The sequence below is a fragment of the Psittacula echo genome (assembly GCF_963264785.1).
Source record: "Psittacula echo genome assembly, chromosome: 14".
Lineage (NCBI taxonomy): Eukaryota > Metazoa > Chordata > Aves > Psittaciformes > Psittacidae > Psittacula > Psittacula echo.
The window spans coordinates 3,908,996-3,928,921 of record NC_137750.1 but is presented as its reverse complement, the minus strand read 5'-3'; the positions used below and the strand labels follow the sequence as shown (position 1 = coordinate 3,928,921).

General features: G+C 47.4%; 1 protein-coding gene across 1 annotated transcript; it reads left to right on the top strand.

Annotated features, from left to right (window-relative positions):
* Nucleotides 1-9,361: 9,361 nt before the first annotated feature.
* Nucleotides 9,362-12,464, top strand: CACNG5 (calcium voltage-gated channel auxiliary subunit gamma 5; the record flags this gene model as incomplete). The annotated part of the gene is made up of 5 exons (XM_080629091.1): nt 9,362-9,569; nt 10,181-10,267; nt 11,022-11,162; nt 11,586-11,731; nt 12,207-12,464. 5 exons carry the CDS (start codon nt 9,362-9,364, stop codon nt 12,462-12,464), a joined length of 840 nt encoding a protein of 279 aa, XP_080485217.1.
* Nucleotides 12,465-19,926: the final 7,462 nt, after the last annotated feature.

The window sequence follows — 19,926 nt, the reverse complement described above, 5'->3', positions numbered from 1 at the left end:
AAATCCTGCTGACACTTGAGTTGCTGCTTGGGAAGCAGCACATCTCTCCTGAAACACGGAAAAGGTGACTACAGGCAAATCGGGACAAAGCTGCCCTTTTCTGTACAAGGTACAGGAAAAGATGTATGGAGAGGAAAGCAACATTAGCATCATGTCTGTCAAATGGTTTACAGTTCTTACTGTAAAATATCTTCTGGACCACATGAAGAAGAAAGTATCAGGTCATTATATAGGTGGCAGGAGAGGTACTGCTGGGGGGATACTGCAGATGCAAGCACATGGTGATACCAAGGAACAGTGTGTATAGGAGAGGGGTGTTGGTGAAGACCAGGTATCCCAGCCAGGCCAAGTTTCACCTGGTAATAGGTGCTGGCCTGGGGGAAGGATGGAGACTGAGTGAGACTGAGTCTATTCCCTGCCTGTTCCTACAGCCTTACCGAGGATGTGGCTGTGCTGCTGAGCTGTGCTCCTCTGATCGGTTCATGCTGCCTCTGCCTGGCTCAGGATGTTCCATGTCCTGCGTGGCTTTTCCTGCCCTGCCTGCTGAGACATTTACTGTTAAACCCTGGAATTAGCAATGGGTCTTGCTAAAATCTGGGCGATGATAGAAAGTTTCATATCTGTCATGATGTGAAAATGCTTATTATGTACTTCAATATTCCTGACTACTGAACCCAGCACGTTACACAAGGTAAAGACCTTTCCTACATGAAGATGGGGCAAAACTTCTGTGGCTGCTCAGCATCAGACCTGGGTAGCTTTTGTCTGATGACCTCTGCTATCTGAGGAGCTGTGTCCCAAACTGCTCAAGCAAAGCTGGATGGAGCTGCCATTGTGTTTGGTAACAGGGCTTAATGACAGTCACCAATGGCACTTGGGTTATTAAGATGTTTGCCTGACATGTGGGCGATACAGCCCTTCTCCACTTTATTTATGCCATTGTTTTGGTACTCAGAGGCTCTGTAGTAAAGCTGGTTCCTAAGCACGTCTCCTGTCTAACAAGGCTTCTGCTTCATGCTAGCAATCATGTTTAATCACACCAAAGGGACAGAGGTCTTGGCAGCCACGTGCAACCTCCCCAGCGTGCTGCTTTGCAGCCTTCATTGCTCAGAGATGCCGGCGGCGCTCGGGGGATTTCTTGCTTTCCCTCATTTATCACACTGAAAGTGCTCATAAAAGCGCTCCAGCTGCCAGCGCTGGTGAGAAGAGCTGCAGCAGGCAGGGATGAGCCGTGGCGGGCTGCCCTGCCTCCATGGCACGCGTACCTGCGGCTCGCTTCTCCCCACTGCTGACACGGGGGAGGTGGAAGAGTTTTAATTAGCTCTTGATGCTATTTTTTGGCTCCCAGCATGCTTAATTTAGCTCAGGCTGTCATACACTGATGGGTAAGGGGAAATAAGGAAACGGGGGTGTTGGCCACACTCTGCGGAGCAGCCTCACCTCCTGGAACCTGGGCTGGGAATGGGGTTTTCTTAGACCTTCTGTAGCAGTAGGAGTTTATAGCCCACAGAGACCGCATGCGCTGGTGTTCAAAACACACAGCTCCTGCAAGGCTTGCACTGCATTTGTGGGTTGTGTTCATACCCACCCTGTTTTCAAACAGCATCAGTGTCTCAAGGAAAAGGTGCCCGAGATCTTCAGTCATGCTGTGACCTGCCTTGCTGCTGGAAGACATACAGAAAAGCTATTGTTGTGCAAGGAAGAAGCTTATTCTCCTCTTTATAATATACAAGGTCATTGCAGGACTTGCTGGCATCTTAAATGTTGAAGTGAACAAGAACCAACTGTTAAAGATCTAATATTCCACTAGACCAGCCCAGTCTTGGTCCCGTGCGAAGCAGATGCCTGCAGCTGAGGGTTACATTGCCTTCACTCCTCCCTGTTGCTGGGTTTGCTCAGGCTTCCTCTGTGCCAGCCAAGTTGAGCAGAGGGAAGCACTGCACCGAAGCCAGAAGAGGGTCACTGGATCGTTGGGTTACTGGATTTTATATGTTTAGGATATAAAATACAACTTGTAATGTGCAGCATGCAGAGATTAATGGGCAAGTACTGCTCTCCGCAGCACACAGCAGGAGATTTCTGCAGCTTTTATAGCCAAGTCCCCAGCTGTTTTGCTTTGCAGCTCCAGATATCCCCCTTTTATTCTGCTTTTACAGCTCTTTGTAGGGTATTGAAATCAGCAGTTTGAGTCATGTCCCTGACTGCAAGCACTCTGACACACTGCAAGTAGGGGAATATTGTACGTTAGCTTTGATCGGCGGAAGGTGAGAGGGCGTTGGGAAGGGCTCAGCTATTGTTACCGGTGTAAACCTTGAATGTACATATATATAGTTCAGATCTAGAGAACTGGACTTGGGTGCGTGGGCAAGATTTAGCTCCCATTTCCCTCTTGAGAAATACACTTTGTGTAATGCTCTCCTACAAAACCACAGGGTAGGAGCTGCTGGCACATGGATGCAGAGACCTGACCGCTGTACCCTTGTCATTGTGTCCCCACGGCGCGCAGCCCTCCTGTGAGTCAACTGGAGAAGGAGAGCCAAGGCTGTGCCCTGTGCTATGGTCCAGGAGCTCTTCTCTGCCCACCGCTAAAGCCACACTGCTCCCAGCTGCTCCTAGAGCCTTCCTGCAGCCGAAGCATCCATCCAGGACCCTCCGGAGCCTGAGCTTCCCATCTTCACAACCAGTGTCGCAGGTTTTCTGCTTGCCAAAGCGTTGCTTCAGCTGGGGTTAGGCAAGGTAAGAGCCTTCAACACCAAGGAGAAAGGAGACGCGCGCATGGGATGTGCTCCATAAAAGGTTTGGGAAGGGATATTTGTGGATGCAGAGAGCCCCTGTGAGCAAGCACTGGCTGTACACACACGGGCTGTGCCAGCAGCGTGTGAGCTGGGACCAGGGGGCTGCTCAGTTGATTTGCTGAATGTTACTGGCATCATTCAAAGCCATTAGCGTGAGCGAGCTGGAGCAGAGCCATCGCCTCGGCACGGGCACAGCAGAGATGGCCTATTTGGGAAAGTGTCTGGTTCCAGGGCTGGGGTGGGGAAATAAACCTCAATTGCTGCTGCTTTGACCTTGGGGATATCATTTAATATTGAACTGAGCTGAAGGTGGGCTCAGTTAACCAGTAACAACCTCCTTTGCAAACCAGACCTAGGCTAAAAGGGCAGGTTTTAAGCGGTCCACAGCAAAAAGGCTGGTGTGTGGTTAAAGGAGAGGGAAGAGCAGCTGAGGGTCAGCCTTGAGGGCTCACTAAGCAGGCAGTGGGGTGAGCAGTAAAATATGGTACTTTCTATGTAGCATTTCCTTCACTCTTGCACTGCCATGAAAGGATTTTTGACCGAGCATAAAAAGATAACTTGGACAAGAAATGAAGTATGGAAAGTGCTAGGGAAAAGGGGAGTTTCTCAGAAAAATTATGGAAGTCAGTTATAAGAGAAAAATGCCAAGTAATCCCATGAAATGAGTGGTGAGCATTACAGCGGGTAGCTGTCACACAGAGTTTCTTCCTATTGTTTTTCAGGTGTTCCTTATGTCTGATGACAAGCAAAAACTCAATAGGTTTATCATTGCTGTGGCTCAGTCTAAGTGTAAATAACTCATAACCAGCCTTCTGGGTTTGTTTTAAACCCTCTCTGGAGAGCCTGTGAGCCCTGCATGCTCGATGGAGTCAATGCTGCTGTTTCTACCCCACTGTAATGGCAGTGCAAGGGAAAGCTTTCAAGTCCAGTATTGATCCTTTTGAAGCTTATGGCTCAGTCACAGTTACTAGTGCCATTCAAACACTCATGAGATGGACTGCTTCATTTCATAATATCAGGCTAAACCTCCTCCACATCAAAAAGATTTATTTCTCTACTTAATTTTACCAATACATGATTTCTCTCTCAGAAATTGAGCTGATGTTTCTATATGACACTAATGCAGCTCCATAAAGCTGCCTTGTACATTTCTGTCTTCCTATGTGCCACGTGAGATGGCGGGTGCCAGCAGCCCAGGACAGTGCTCTTGAGAACCCTATGGACCAGCATCCCACATCCCCTTCAACCATTTCCCTTTAAGTGGACCAGCACATGAGATACTGCTTTTCTCTGCAGCCATCCCTGCTCTCCTTCAGCTGGTTTATGGAAGCAGAACAGTCTTGTGCTTCTCTCCTACCTGCAGTACACCTTTTCCAAGCTTCAGGAGAGACTGTTGCTTCCCACGCAGTAACTCCAGAACCCTTTCCCAATCACCAAGTTTTCCAGGTCAGGCTTGTGGAGCTGCTTCTCCTGGGTTTTCAGATGGAGCAGCAGGCACTGCACGCACCATCTCCTCCTCTTCCTCCTCTCTGATGAGCTGCATACACTTAGCTGTGGCCAAAGTCACCTTACTACATGCTCCTCACGTTGATAAAACCCCCTCTGTAAACTGACAGCATCAAGTCAGCAGGATGCAGCCTGCATCTTGCACATGCTGGTTTAGGACCTAAGTGATTGCAACCTTTGGGTGCTCCGTAAGCTCAGTCCTTTCACAACCACCTTTCTACTCCACTGGGGGTATTAATGGCCAGATTAGGCTTTTCTGGGTTTGCCCATGAGGGAGCCACGGTGATGTTGTGCTGTCTAAAGGGGGTGACAATGTGGCAGTGGCCTCAGCCAGCCCCCAGCATGGTCCTGCTGCATGAGCCCTACCAGCTCGGGGAAGTTTAGTTCTGAAAGAACTGCTCTCGACCTATTTATTTATGCCCACGGCTGCGGCCTGTGTTGTGTCCTGAGGAAGGGATCGTGCTGCTTGAAGGCCCTTTATTTTTAGCCAGCCCAGTTTTCTTGTTGCAGCTTAGTAGGAGCTGGTCCTTTCAGCTCAGCTCCATCACAGCTCTTGCTCTCCTGCATTTGCCAGCTCTTACCCATGTCCCTGATGCTCTTGGCGTATCGATCGCTCACTCAGTGGGTTTCCTACCCCCTCTTCCACCAGGCTTCATTCCCTCTCCTTTATCTTCTGCTCAGTTTCTCGCACTGCTCCAGGTCCATGGCTTGACCTCTGATTTCTCTCTGCCTTTGGCAGGGATCAGGCTTTCACAAATGCAGGTTGCCAGGCTTGTCCTGGATACCAGCACCCCTCCACAAACAAAACCTTCCCTCCCGTCTGCTCCAGTAACCTTGGCAGTGCTTCCCCTCTTCACAAATGTCAGGAAATTGGAAAAGATGCTGTAGCCACATAAAAATCAATCACTGCCTCTTTGGCCTGGCTTGGCCCTGCTCCTTCTACCTTTACCCAGGGCAGGAGGGACTGCTGTTTTCTGCTGAATGCGAAGTAGTGATTTATTGATACAACCCACCCTGTCCAGACCAATGATATATCTATTTTTCTCAGCTCATCCACATAGCCCAGAGTGGTGGCTTGTGCTTGGTGTTATGCCATAGAGCAGTGGGCTCAGAAATCTGGACCAGGATAGTATTTCGTTTCTGTGGCTGTGGAGCACTAGGTAAGGACTTCAGCTCACTCCTGATCTGGGTGAACTGCCTCAGGAACACCACCAATTTCATTTCATTTTCTGAAAGTGTCAGTCCTGCATGGGCTGTGTGCAGTTTCCATCAGAAGCTGTGGCTCCAGGACAACAAGAAATTCATTACGAGGACTGCAGATTACATTGCAGACTGCCTGTATTGTTCCCTGGACTACTACCAGAAGGCACAGTGTGATTGAAGGAGCTGGAGCTGTTATAAGGTCCTATTTCTTGGAAATCTTTGGGGCTATATTCACTTCATTTAAAGTACAGCTACTGTTGGAAGCCGACCAGCATCACCTTTTCAGCTGTAGGAAGCAGAACACAGCTGGTAAAGGTTACTGGGGATTAAATCCCTGCTGAAAATCAAGCCAGCTCCTGCTGGTGTCCTTGAAAACTATTTCTCTTGGGAGCCCCGCTAATTCTCCAAGCACTGGACATGGGGAAGGTTTGATCCAAGCGGCTGCTCTGCACCATCCCTGCCTCCTGTCCCCCACCAGATCGGCTCAGTTTTATGTGCCAGCAAGGCAGGAATAGGGATCAGTCTCTAATGCATTCGTGATTACATGGAAATTGAAGTGTGAGAGAGAAAAGAAATGAGGCAATTGAGAGGCGTGACTCTGACTCCCAACCCCTCTCCCTGCTGCTGCCATCACCCCAATGGCCAATGTAAATGATGTTAAATGGGTATATTTTTCAGTGTCTGGTGTTGATGGGTAAGAAATCATAGGCAATACTTAGCTATCTCCCTCCAAATGGCTTTATCTAGACCTCCATATACTCCCTACTTTGATTTTTGGCTCCTCATTAAGGAGAAATGTGCAGGGAGGATGGTTGTTGATGATACACGAGCCAAGAATAGATTCCAGCTCCTTTTACCATTTTGGCACCAAACTGCCAAGAGGGATGAGACTCCCTGTAGTAACCACTGCTCATTTTGAGGCAGCAACTAGAAAATACAGCTCTGACTGAGTTAGGGAGAAGAAGGGGTGAGCCAGATGATCTGTGCTTTGCCTGCTTATATTGCTGGAGCAAATGGGATCTATAAACAGATGGAAATGGCATATTCTCATCTACTGAAGGAGTACAGTGGTGTCCTAATGTCTATAGCTCTGTGCTAGTCTCTCCCCTTGACAAGGTTGTCCTCAGGCAACCAAGATGCAAGGCTACCTTTGCAGGATGTGCTTCTCTCCCCCATAGCGTCCAGTTTCTTCTTTAGCTGCTGCCTCCTAATTCCTCAGGGAAAACAAACCTGAACATCTCCTCTATAGATCTCACTCCTCACATCCCTAGCAGGGAGATGCTCCTCCTGGGAACACATCCTGCTTTTCTTGAGCTGAGGGAAGCATTAAATGAGAACATTAAAAATGAGGCTTTTTAGCAAAGCCAAAGGTGGAAAGCTTGCAGTACTGTGAGCTGGAGCATTTGCTTGGGCTGCCTGTAAGCGACAGCGTTCCTCTTCCTGTAGATTGGTACCTTCTGGGAAACATCTCAATGTGAACGTAGGAAAAGCCAAATCCTCAGTTTCGTGTGGAAGAGAATTATCAGAGCTACTGCAGTGCTTGAGGGTGCAAGTACATCTGCTTCCAACCAAGATGTACTTGTCTGCTTTGGACTCGGGATAGGATGTGATAATAAAAGTCTCTCTCCCCCTTTTTCTCTTTACACAAGAGTTTGCAACTCTTCCAGCAGCATTAGCTGCTTTTCTGTCTTATTGCTGCCTGGAGCAGCAAGCTGGAGGTGCAGATGGGCTTTGGGTATTGCATCTGTTCAGTAAATGCACTTATTTGGAGTCTATGGTAGCTACAAGTTTCCTTCATATCAGTCTTGTTATGAAACTTGCTGCAGGATCAGCCCAGGAGCGGGCTGTCAGGAGCTTGGTGCTGTTCACTGTGCTATAGATGTGCTGGGGATGAGCACTGCAAGAGCAGAGAGCTCCCAGGAGAGCAGCCATTCAGCAGCAAGAAATAACTATCAGCCTTGTCTGCTCTTATTAATCACAAGTGAACTATGGCGGAACACTGTCTTTGGAGGCTTCTGAGTGTAAAAGTGCAAGCTGTAGGGACTTTCCGCATCTCTGAAAGTCATGGGAAGCAAGTAAGGATTAATATGTTCGTATCAGAGGTGCAAGAAAAAAGCCCTCCTCTGGTCTGCTCGCCTGCCCGGACGTGTCAGAACAGCAAGTTGTGGTCTTCCAGCCCTGTAAGCAGCCACATCGGATTTAATCGCTAAACCCAACCACCTTTGCTGTGATAACAGCAACGAGGTCCTCTTCCAAAGAGCCTGTTCACCAACATGTGCTGCTACAGCAAGCACCAGCTGTGAATACAGGCATGGTGGAGTTATTCCTGTGCGGGTTCAAAACCTGACACCTGGGGAGATACATGACCTACCTGTGCCGGCTCTATTGCTTGTCCATCACTGTTTTGGGAATAGGTGTTTCAAATGAGATATGTGTTTAGGAGGATGCTGCCCTTCTTCCCAGGCAGTGGGATGCAGCTGTGCTGCGCAGCTCCCTCCCGTTTATTGTCCCTTGAAACTTCAAGCAGCACAAACAAAGCTTGTGCAGTTTCAAAGGGAGCCCCAGGGAGATGCATCCCGCTGCTGCTGTGTTAAATTGGGCAGATTTTGTCATCTAGCTGGATTATTTTTGATTTTTTCCCATATTGTTTGCGTTGCCAAACAACAGCAAAATGTGCCTTGGAAAATACACATTACACTGCACTTGTCTGTGATTCATACTGCTTTTATAGCAGCAGTCAATAGTGCTATCTGCCTCTTTCCCACTCCCCAGAAGACCGTCACTCATGTATATTTCCCTTCTTGCTCTTATTCCTCTGGTCTTTCATTTCTGTGGCTTTTTCCCCCCCATATGAATTGCGCTTTTTCTCTGCTGCATCAGGAGCTCTGGTTTCTGGTGATGTTTTGTCAGCCTGCAAGGCACCCTGAGAACTGCGAAACTCCACACATTTGCAAAAAATAGAAGGAAACAAAATAAGAAGATTCCATCCATAAGCAACATGGGGATGAGGGAAGTTTTTGCCTCCTCCTTCAATGTTTGCCCAGGGCCTGCCTGCAGCTCTCTGGCTCTGTTTCCCTGCCTCCCCTTGAAGCACAAGCTGAGTTTGGACCAATTCAGTCTGTGCTTTCAGCCGACATCAGCACTGATCCGCAAGCACAGTAAAAAGCAAAAGGCAAGATTACATCATGCTGCTCTGCTCTGAGGTGTTTGATGGTGTCATTCAGTATGCATAGATGTAGTATGGTTTTTGCAAAGCAGGGATCTTGATCCCCCAGTGGGTAAATCTACACTGGAAGAGGTAAAATGGCAATGTTGCTGGTGGCTGGAGCTGCACTGGAGGTGGTTTTGGTCCAGCAGCTGAAAGCATCTTTGTTGACCCATTAATGGGTCCATGAGTCTCAACAGGCTCCTGTGCCGAAGGGATAGAGCTCATGCTGCCGCCCTTCATGGACAAGGCTGTAAGGATGGCAGATGCTGTGGTTTGGCTACATCCTTGGGGAGGCAAGCACCAGGTTTGGCCAGAGCAGCAGGAATTCACCTGCAGCAAATAAAATGGGAGCCGATGAGCTGCTCCTGGACAGCTATTCTGACGTTGTTCCCTCCCAGTGCTGGCATCCAGCACTGAGCACATTCACAAGCCCTGGGCCAGCATGGGGCAGCAGTCGGGTGGGATTTAGTTCAAACTCTCCATCTGTCAGGGTTCACTGTGATTGTTTTAATGGCTTCTTTCAGCTCGACCTATATAAGAGCGGAGGGCAGAGGGCAAAGCTTTGGCACATCCATCCCCCCAAAAGCTGTAGACGGCTTCGTGCTGAAGGCTGCATCCCCGCTCCCAGCAGCCGCTGCCTCGGCCCCCTATGCTGTTGGGGATGAGTGCCTGCAGCAGGAAGGCGCTGACGCTGCTCAGCAGTGTGTTTGCTGTCTGTGGCCTTGGCCTCCTGGGCATCTCCGTCAGCACTGACTACTGGCTCTACCTGGAGGAGGGCATCGTCCAGCCCCAAAACCAGACTGCCGAAATCAAGCTGTCACTGCACTCGGGGCTCTGGAGGGTCTGCTTCCTGGCAGGTATGGTCTCCTCCCAAAAGCATCCCTCAGTAAGGTGATGTTTGGTGTCTGTCAGGGTCATACTGTGGGAAAGGGATGGGAAAAACCAGGATTTTTGGAGGCTTTGCCCACCTTTGTTTCCAAGCTCAGGCACAACCTTTGGCAAGTAACACCATTGCCCTGTGCCCAGCTTTAATAGTCAGATGGATAAATGTGCCTTTGCAAAAAGGCTTTGGGTGAGTTTGCTGCTGCCGTGCCAGACCCCACTGCCATCCCTCTCCATGCCACAGTGCCTCAGGCAGCAGCTCAAAACTTTCCTCTTTTTCCCTGTAAAATTTAGATTCAGGTCAGCTGGACCGTTCCCTCCGTCCATGCCAAGCTGGATGAAGTGACTTGGCTGCAGGAGCTGAATAAAGTCCAAGGGGATGGGAATCTCAAAGTGACCAACCTGAAATGTCATGAAGTTTCAATGGCTGCTTTGGAAAAGCTGGGGGAGTGAAAAGCTCTGATAACACCCCTGGTGTGACCTTAAACCCTCTGCCTTGGCATGGTTTTGCGTACAAGAGGAGTCCTTCTGCACAAGAGAGATGCTAGTTAAGAGATGTCTGTAGTTATGGTCTGTGTTGCTGCAGGTGAAGAGCATGGCCGGTGCTTCACTATTGAATACATCATGCCCATGAACATCCAGCTGACGTCTGAGTCCACAGTCAATGTCCTGAGTAAGTGGTTCAGTGGGGTCTTATCCGTTGCATCCCGCAAAGGGTTGCTAGGGATCTCCTCAAGAAATCCTCTGTGTCCTTGCTGAACAAGCTCCTACTTCCTTGGCAGTGCTACCATGCAAGGATGCAATTACATTTTTAACTACATGAATCACCCAATATGTTTCCAAGCTTTTGGGAACATCACTTTCTAATGGGAGGATGCTCACAGAGGCTCTAAGCTGTACAATTTCCTGTCACTGGCTATTCAGGACTGATGTTTATGGAAGTGTTTGGCTTTATAAGTCTCTGTAATTTGCAGCTGTACTTATTCTGTAGCAGTCAATTTCACACATTACACAGTTGGATGAATTAAGGATGGGGTGTCACGGCTCTCACAATGAATTTTGTGGTCATTTCTTATTTAGTAGATAAAAGTGTTCAGCAAACAGCTTTACAGCAAAGCTAGAGAAGAATGCAGGTTCTGATGGCTTTTTCCTATGTAAGGCTTCACACAAACCCTCTGAAATGCCAACATTAGCAGTCATTCCCACAGCAGCCAGAGTCACCTCTTTACTCAGCTCATCAGCAAAGAGGGGAAGCCCTGCCAGGGGCCAGGGAGCAGCGCAGAGGCACTCACATTAACCAAGAGCAAGGAAGGATGCAGGGTGGTCAGAGAACAGGAGGGGTGGAGCCACCTCACCAGCCAAGCCCGTTTCTCACAGTGTGGGGAGGATTGATCCATTCTCCCTTTGCTCTGCTCCTCTCCCACCAGAGATGATCCGTTCTGCCACCCCCTTCCCTCTGGTCAGCCTCTTCTTCATGTTCATTGGCTTCATCCTGAGCAACATTGGCCACATTCGGCCTCACAGGACCATCCTCGCCTTTGTCTCGGGGATATTCTTCATCCTCTCAGGTGAGTTTTTCTGTCCCAGTTTAATCCTGAAAACCCTTGAGCATGGAGCACGTTTGCTTTCATAGGTGCTGGTGCTCTCCTAACATACTGTGGTGGCTCCTCATTGGAGTCATCACCCACAGGGGCTCCTGGCTCAGCCCTGCAGCCTGGTTGAGCTTTGCAGGGTGGGCAATCACTTGGTTTAAAACTCATTTGAGGCAGGGGTGAGGAGGTGCAAGGAAAAGCACCCAGCACTCATGCAGAAGGAGGTGCTGGGGGAGAGGAGGCCTCTCATGGCACATCAGTCTCACATCAGGAGAGGCCTGAAACTTCTCTATGAGTTTCACACTTTCACCCACAAGTCAGGTCTTAAAGGAAGGCATTTCTTCAGCAGCTTTATCCCTGAAGCGTTTCCCACTGTCCTTCTCCTTGGTTCCTCCTCAGGTCTGTCCTTGGTGGTGGGGCTGGTCCTCTACATATCCAGCATTAACGACGAGATGCTGAACAGGACCAAGGACTCAGACACGTTCTTCAATTACAAATACGGGTGGTCATTTGCCTTCTCTGCCATCTCCTTCCTTCTCACAGAGGTATGTAGCAGCCCTCACATTCCTGTGAAAAAACAGTATATCCTGTTCTTAGGACAAGGGAGCACTGAGGCTGTTAGCAAAAAGAGGACTCAGACAGGGTTTAAGGATAGGATGTGCAGGCAGAAGGGTAATATATAGTAGTATTATATATTATGTGTAATATTATCATTATATATATTATTATATATATAAAATACTATACAGATATATTGGCAGGAGATGTACAGCAGGGTCAGACTCCAAGCCTGGAGCACTGATGGGGCATTGGATCACCATTTGATGCCAAGGATGAAATGCAGAGGAGGAGGAGATGTGGTTGTGTGGATGTGAGGCACAGGGCAGTGAAGGGACTGTTTTTAGGAGCCCTTGTGCACTGTCAGCAGTGCAAAAAAGAACAGTTTGTATTCTTGTCCTGTTTTGGTGGTGGTGAGGGAGGCAGCTGTGAGCATCAGGCCGTGTCTGTCTATCCCTGCAGAGCGCCGGGGTGATGTCCGTTTACCTCTTCATGAAGCGATACATGGCCGAGGACATCTACAGACCTCACCCCAGCTTCTACCGTCCCCGTCTGAGCAACTGCTCTGACTACTCGGGGCAGTTCTTGCATCCGGACGCATGGGCACGGGGACGGAGCCCTTCGGATATCTCCAGTGAGGCCTCCCTGCAGATGAACAGTAGCTACCCTGCTCTGCTCAAGTGCCCCGACTATGACCAGATGTCCTCGTCCCCGTGCTGAGCCCCACCAGCCCTGCGCCTGCTCCCACCCAAGCGCCGATGGTCGCTGACTCCGTTTGTCATTGGTTTTTAGGCCACACTTTCAGAGCAATTCTTTATTTATAGGAGTGTAAATATAACCAAGGAGATTGGTTATATAACCAACCAGGAAACCCAGAGAACTGGGATATTTTCCCTTGGTTTTGTGGCTTTTTTTTCTGTTTTAATTCTTCCCTGCATAACTAAAATCTTTCCAAAGTCCTTTTCCTTCAGCTCATCCTGCTGAGCAAACAGCAGCTCTGCCCGCGGGATAAATCCAGTGCTGGACTCAAGCAGAAAAAGGAAATAGAGTAGAGCTAAAGGGGGGAAAAAAGTGTTATTTTTTGGTTTAGGTAAGCGACACAAGTTTGTGCATTTGACCGTATCGTTTATTCTAGATTCAGTGGCCTAAGTGCTAGCAAGCATCAAAGATTGGTGTAAATCTCCAAGAAATAGCCATCATTAGAAAAATATAGATTTTGTATTGATTCAGTATTCGCTGATTAAATCTCTCATTGCCAGACACCACTTTTAACCAGGCTGTAATGGGAAATAGCCAACTATACCTCAGCAGGCTTTGACACGAGCAGGCTGTCATTTCTCTATGGCCACTTGCAACCTGTTGCTTAAATATCCCATGTTAGACTGGAGGCACTACAGCCTTAGGGTGTTCAGGCTCCTGGGGTGGCTCAGGCACCCACATTTCTTCCACTATCCCATAGTCTGGAGGTCTGAAGAGCAACTGGGAGAATTTCAGTGAGCGAAGAACTACTGAAAACCTTCCCACAGGAAACATTAGCAGCAGAGGATTTAGGAGAAATTACAGCCAAAAGTGCAAGTTATTTTGATGAAAGAGATCCCAAACCAGTGTAAAGTGATGTATCTGAAATTAATGGCACTAGTAGTGCAAAGTAGTTGGCTTATATTTCATTTTGGCAAGAAAATGGTATTTTAGCCACTTTTTCTGTCTGTGTATAAACCTTATTTTGAGGTTTTAAGTTGTAAATTTCATATGATGCCTTGACGTTTTGGTCTCAGATAGCTGGCAGAGTGAGAGCATCACTGATTGAAAACGAAGGGCAGGGAAGGAAAAGGCTGGGCTCCCTTGTGTGCTCCTGTGCAAGCCATAAGCTTGTCACCTGCAGGAGAAAGAGCTTCGTCCCAACTTTATTTCTATTCTTGTTCTTTTAAGCATTTCTGAAAAAGAAAACCCTCCTTTGGGGATTCTCGGTATATTTGAGCTTGTTTCATCTCACTGTAATTAAAACAAATAGAATATACACACTTTTAACCTCATTTGTGGCACACTGTGTAATAAGCACTGCACCTCTTTGTTAATATTTAATGTTTCATATTTAATATTTATAAGCTACTCCAAAGGAGGGTCCAAGCCCTGGCACAACACCACTCTTTGCATCGACTCTGACACCCATCCCATGGGACCTCACTGCAGGCATATATCCAGCCAACTCTTTAAGAGGATTATTTCCCCTCCAGTTGCTTCAGATAAACAAGTAATGCATATTTAGCGTCACTGACTCCTAATTTGTTAAGTTTAAACAACAGGGCATCTTCTTGTAGACCTAGTTGTATTTACCCTTAGTTTTCCTATTGCATTCAAGCTTCTGTGTTCTCATTTTAAAACCCAGTTTGTAAGTGCTTACGAATGAAACAGGTTCTCTGCTGGGAAGGTTCAAGCAGTAAAGCACAGCCCAGGCACATCATCCAGCAGCAAAGCTTGTTGCTCCTCATCTATTTGCCCCAGCCAGATTAATCATGAGTTTTCCACTGGGATCTCTAAGTTTGGTATGAATTGGGCTCCAAGAAAGACCTGAAGTTCACAGGTGATGATCTTGCATTTCCCAGAGCCCAATATAGTTTGTTGGGCTTGATGTTAGCGGTTTCTGGTGGCTCAGGAACAATTGCCTTTGCATTCTTCGTAAGAACAGGACTGCCAACAGAGAACTGTCAAAATAAACGTTTGCTTTTCATTCAGTAAGTGCTGGTTTGGGGCAGGAAAATGTGGTGCTTTATCAAGCACAGGCAACAGTGGTGTTGCTGTCCCTCTAACAGTGCTATAGCATGACATCAGCTCTCAGCATGGATGGTTATGGGCCTCTAATTGCAAGTATCACACCTTCATTGACTGTGGAGTAACTTCTCCAGAGCCTCTGAGGAGTGGATACATGAATGTGGTGTAAGGGAGGTAGTGGGGTAAGCTGCAGAGCCCAGCCACACTGTGAGGTCCTTCTTCCCTGAGCATCACTGTGGCTGATGTTCTCTACAGCAATAAATGCTCAGTAAATAAATGAATACCCCCTTAGGACCCCTACTCATTATTTAAACACCTCTTGTAGTCATCTGCTGCGGTTTCACACAGGTTGTGCCACATCCTTCTCCCCTTGAATAACCTCCCTGTTGCCTCCTTTGGCCCGTCTCCCACCCCTCTCAGTGCTGGCCTCCTGCTATGTTCTTTCTGAGCCTGTTGCTTGGATTGCAATAAATAAAAAGTAGAGTTTGAGGATAAAGTAGCAATTAAATTGGAGTCCTTACATTCACCCACCGGGCCGAGTCAAGCTGCTCATGGATCCGTAGGAAGGTAATTGCTCATCTGACACTTCCCAGAAAATAGGTTGTGCTTAAAAGCAAAATCCTCTTGCTTTGCATGAACGACTAATTGGTGCCAGGCTCTTTGTGCATGTGACTGCGCCTGCTTGAACCATAGAGTTAGAGCAAATTACTGGGATTAAGACTTAAACAAAAACCTGGCGCTGCCTGAGCCATGCACAGTTCACTGCTCAGGATTGCAGCAGGATGAAGCTTTTTCTGTCCCTGCCATCAGCCTCCCACCCAGCGCAAACATCCATCCTGCAGCCCGGGTGCCATATAGGTTTCCCAGCACCAGGACAGATGGATGGTAACTGAAGAAGCTGCACATGGGAGGTAAGTGAGCCACCAGCCCACACTGGTTGGGAAGACAGCATTCTGAGACCTTCTTGGGACTCACTTGGGAGCCAGCCTCCCCCCCCAGCCCCGTGTGGTTGGGGCTTTTTAAATCAAATTCTCTTTCTGTAAGCCCAGGGAAGCATTCTGTGGTCTGTAAGTGCCAGGATATGAAAGCTCCTCTCTTCCAGCATCTCCCTCCCATCCCCAGGATGTGCTTTCCTTACACCTTGTCATTCCCATGGCCCTAGGTGTGATGGGACCCTGGTGGGAATAGGCTCCATTTGCTCATTAGTTAGGATTGTCCTGAAACCCTTAATTGAATCATGAGGTATGGATGCATTAGATTCATTAGAGACCAATCATGATCAGTAATTAAGTAGCTAGGTATAATAAGGCTGCCCTGGGTCATATTTTCTCTCAGTTGTTGCTGGAGCAGCTTGTAGCTCCAAAGTACTTTCTTGCACTGGAGAAAAAGTATCACTTGATATATATAAATCATATATATATACATATACACATATATATATATATAAAAATCTTATTCCCTGCAGGGATGCAGAACAAGAGCATTGATGAGCTGTTTTGGCTGCTGGTGAAGCTGCTGCTGTGGTGAGTTGAGGTTTGGGCAGATGTTCTGGGACAACCTGGTTCTGCCAGGAGGATGACAGGGAGCACAGGAGGGCAGGGGGAGAGCACATCCCTACAGCTGGGACTGCACCATATGAAGCTTAGTGTTGCTTCTCGTGGACACAGGACTGAGGACCTGTGCCCTTTCATCAGCTTTGAGCAGGCAAGACTCAAAGGCATTTTGTAAGGAAGGGTTTCAGCCACGTATCACAGCGTAAAGAACTGACTCAGGAACAGTGTGTGCAGTTTGGGGATTTCTCGTACACAGTGCTCTGCTTGCAAGTCCTTGTGCTGCATTATTAATACTATTTGTCAGGGTTGTGTATTCATTTTCCCAAATGTGAGTGAGCCCCATGGGCTATTCAAGGTGTGCTAAGAAATTAAACAGCCTTATTCCTACCTGCTGGTAGCTTGTTAGCTGTGCAGAACTGGCATGCCCATGGTGGGGATGCTGCGTGAGAAGACAAAATGTTCACCCAAGTAAACACTCTTTCACTAATGAGAAGTAGCTGAGAGATATTTATTCTCTTCTTGTTCCTTCTTTATGAGATTTATTTATTTACTTCCAATTCTTTTTCACCACCACTAAAGGCCAATTTTCAAACCTAACTAGAAAAAACAGCATTTTCCCTCCTCACTTTTCTTGCCCAATTTTAAGGCCTTTTTTAGGGGTCACCTTCACCCTGCTGCAGCACCCCTTGCTGCATGGGCCAGGTTGCTTTGCCAGCTCTTTCTCCCTAAGAACCACATTTTGTCTTTAAATTTTCTCTGCAAATAGGCTGCACCATGGTTATTCTGCACACATTAAAGCTGTGGCTCCTTGCAGGGGGAGCAGGGTGTCCACAGCACTCCAGTGTGTGTCACCCCACATGCCCCTGCCATGATGAGGGTCCTTGGCTGACCTGTCCTTCATGCACTGCAGGGTTTCTGTCTGTCATTGCTATGTAGATATCAAATTGCTGTTCCCATGGATACAGAAGATTACAGAAAGGGAAGAGCTGCCTCTTTGCTTTATCTTCTTGTAAGGTTTTATATACCTTGGATGCTGGCTTGTGGCAGTTATAATGAGTAGGTGATGGCTGCAGCAATTACCCTGTGTATCTTTAATTGCAAACCAGGCCCTCAGATGTAACACTTGAAAGGAAAGGAGAGGTGGCTCTGGATAGTGTGGGACTATCCATCACCAGGCCCTTCACATGGCTTCAAAATGTGGGATTAGCAAAACGGGTGCCCAGGTCATCACATTGATTTTGGTTATGGGCACTCTGGTGCTGAATACACTGATGTGCCCTCATGTACCTGCGGGTGAGGCACGAAGGGCTTGTAGGCAGTCAGTCACACTGGCTTGTGTCACAGATGATTCTAGTGGAAATAGAGATGGATGAAGAGGAGATGACACTGTCAGCCTTGCTGTGTTGTAGCCTGGTGCCCATCACCATGGCAGCTGTGGTAAGTGTGTAGCATCACTGTGCCAACATCCCTCCCATTTTCACATCTCTTCTCCTCTGAGTCTGGTCAATTCAGTGTTCTAGCAAACTTAGTGGGGGAAAGATTCTTTATTATTATTATTATTATCATTATTATTATTACAATTTACAACCCAGAAAAGCAGTATTTCAACCAAAAGTTTAGTCCCACTCCTCTGTGTTTGCAGACTCCTGTCCCAAGGGCTGTGTTTGAGGAATACATTGGCTCTACCTGGATGTTTTCAAGCCCTGAGCAGTTTGTACCATGGTTTTCTTCAGGCGGTGTCTGGCATTTTCAATCAAACCATTGCAGAAATCCCCAAGCCCCACCCCTCTCTCCATTCCCAGTGATGCAGCTCAGTTTGCTACAGGGCTGCGAGAGCCAGCACGTTTGGGTTCCATTTAAACTGCTCATTTTGGAACAAGGTCCCTGTCACTACAAGCCCCAGCTACCACCCAGCACCTGTAAATGTGTGGGTGACAAATCAGACCTGAGATTCAGCTCTCCGTTTCTAATCAACAAAGTGTGTAGGCAGATGTTGGAATCTCTTAGACCCCAGCAGGATCCAAACCAGAGCCAAAATAAGGGGAAGTGAAGCTCTGCTGAACCAGGTCTGTCTTTGTGGGGATGTTTAAAAGGACCTGGTAGTGGGTTTCTGTGATAGAGGAGCTGGAAGGCACAAAAGAGATGGTAAAGAGACATAAGCATACATTTCTTATTTTCCTATCGTGCTAACACCTTTAATGAGGTGCATGTCCATAAAAATCTAACCCCGAGGTTCTCACGTCTGCCTGGCATCTTGACACACACCAGCTTCCCACTGCAGCTTCAGGGGGAAAGCTGCTGAGACACTGAAAGGTGTTATTTAATTAATAACAGCTAATTTGGGTAAGTACCGAAATGTCACTCAGCTGCTCTGGAGGTGATTTCATCTCCGTGGGGATGTTTCTGAAGCCAGGGGACGCTGTCAGTGTCATGCACATGACAAGGAGCAGCGGTGTCTCAAGTCTCAGCGTGCTGTCATGTCAGCGCAGGTCAGACCCTGCTCATTTCTCTGTATTTCATAAGTAAATCTATGGTATTTAGATTTAGCATAACTGAGTGCTGTGTGGGCCTTAATGCTGGTTTAATCTGTCTCCAACTCAGCTCATCAAAGGCTGCTGAAGTGAGGGGATAAGTGAGGCATCCCTGGCAATTACCAAGGCTGCAGCGCTCAGCCAACATCTTGCATGGAAATAATACATCTTTGAAAGCTGCCTTGCTTCATACTAGACAAGTTCAAATATCTGAGTAAAAGCTCTTATTCACCCTTGAAAACCAAACTGTGATTTATTTTAGCAGGAATTACCGGATCTGTTTCTTGAGAGAGCATCCCCATTTCCTGCTGCGCTTAATGAACTTTGGAATGATCCATGTTTGTCCAGGACAGTAGGATTATATATTATTTAGTATTATTATTCATAATTTAAATAAACAGAGAAGGTTTCTCTAGTGCAGAACATGTACATGTAAAATCCCCATCAAATTATTTATTTCCACATAAATTATGTACTGCCAAAACTGTTCTACTGATCTGAAGGTTAAAGGCTTCATCATAGAAATGTAGCAGCTCCCCATCACTTCAATCAGAATGTGATTATTTACAGAAAAAAGCGTTGTGGATTTCCTATTGATCTGCTTCAGCAACTCTGTCTAACTTAGAACAGCTGAAATAAATGGAATCAAAAGACAAAGCTACTATTGGTTTATCATCCCATGAAAAGTAGGTCATATCCCCAACTGAGCCGTGTTTTATTCATGTAAATTCACTTTTACAATTAAAAATGCAACAAAGACCATGTTCATGTTGACAGAGCTGAGTCTGGTGAAACTGGGTTAGGGCTGATGCCTGGCTGTGGACAGCCAGGTCCATCGCTCCTCTGCCATGGGCACAGAGCCCCATGCCGTTGGCCTGGGAGCTGGAAAGCAGAGTGAAGCAAGAAAGGAGTGAAAGAAAATGCTTACAGCTCTCCAGATTGAGCTCCATATAGGAATAATTATGGCTGCTATTTCAAGAAGTTATTTAATAACATTAAACCAATGACAGCCTAAGATTATGACGCTGCCACCTCCACACTCCTGGGGGCTTTTTCTTTCCTGCCCCCCGCCATCAGCTCTGGTATATCTGAATTTTCCCAAGCCTATGCTACCAATTATCCTTCTCCAAAGGCTCTTGAGCAAGGTGGGAATCACTTGCACAAGGGGAGGTGTTGAAGTACAATGGCAAAACCATTAGCTGCTCTCCTGGTGTGTACCTAAAGCATGTGCGAATGTGTTAATCAGCAATATCCAGGCTTTCATCTGGTCCAGACTGGTTTTTGGGGGGTAAATCAGAGCAGTTTCTGATGGGGCTGAGAGGTACCACC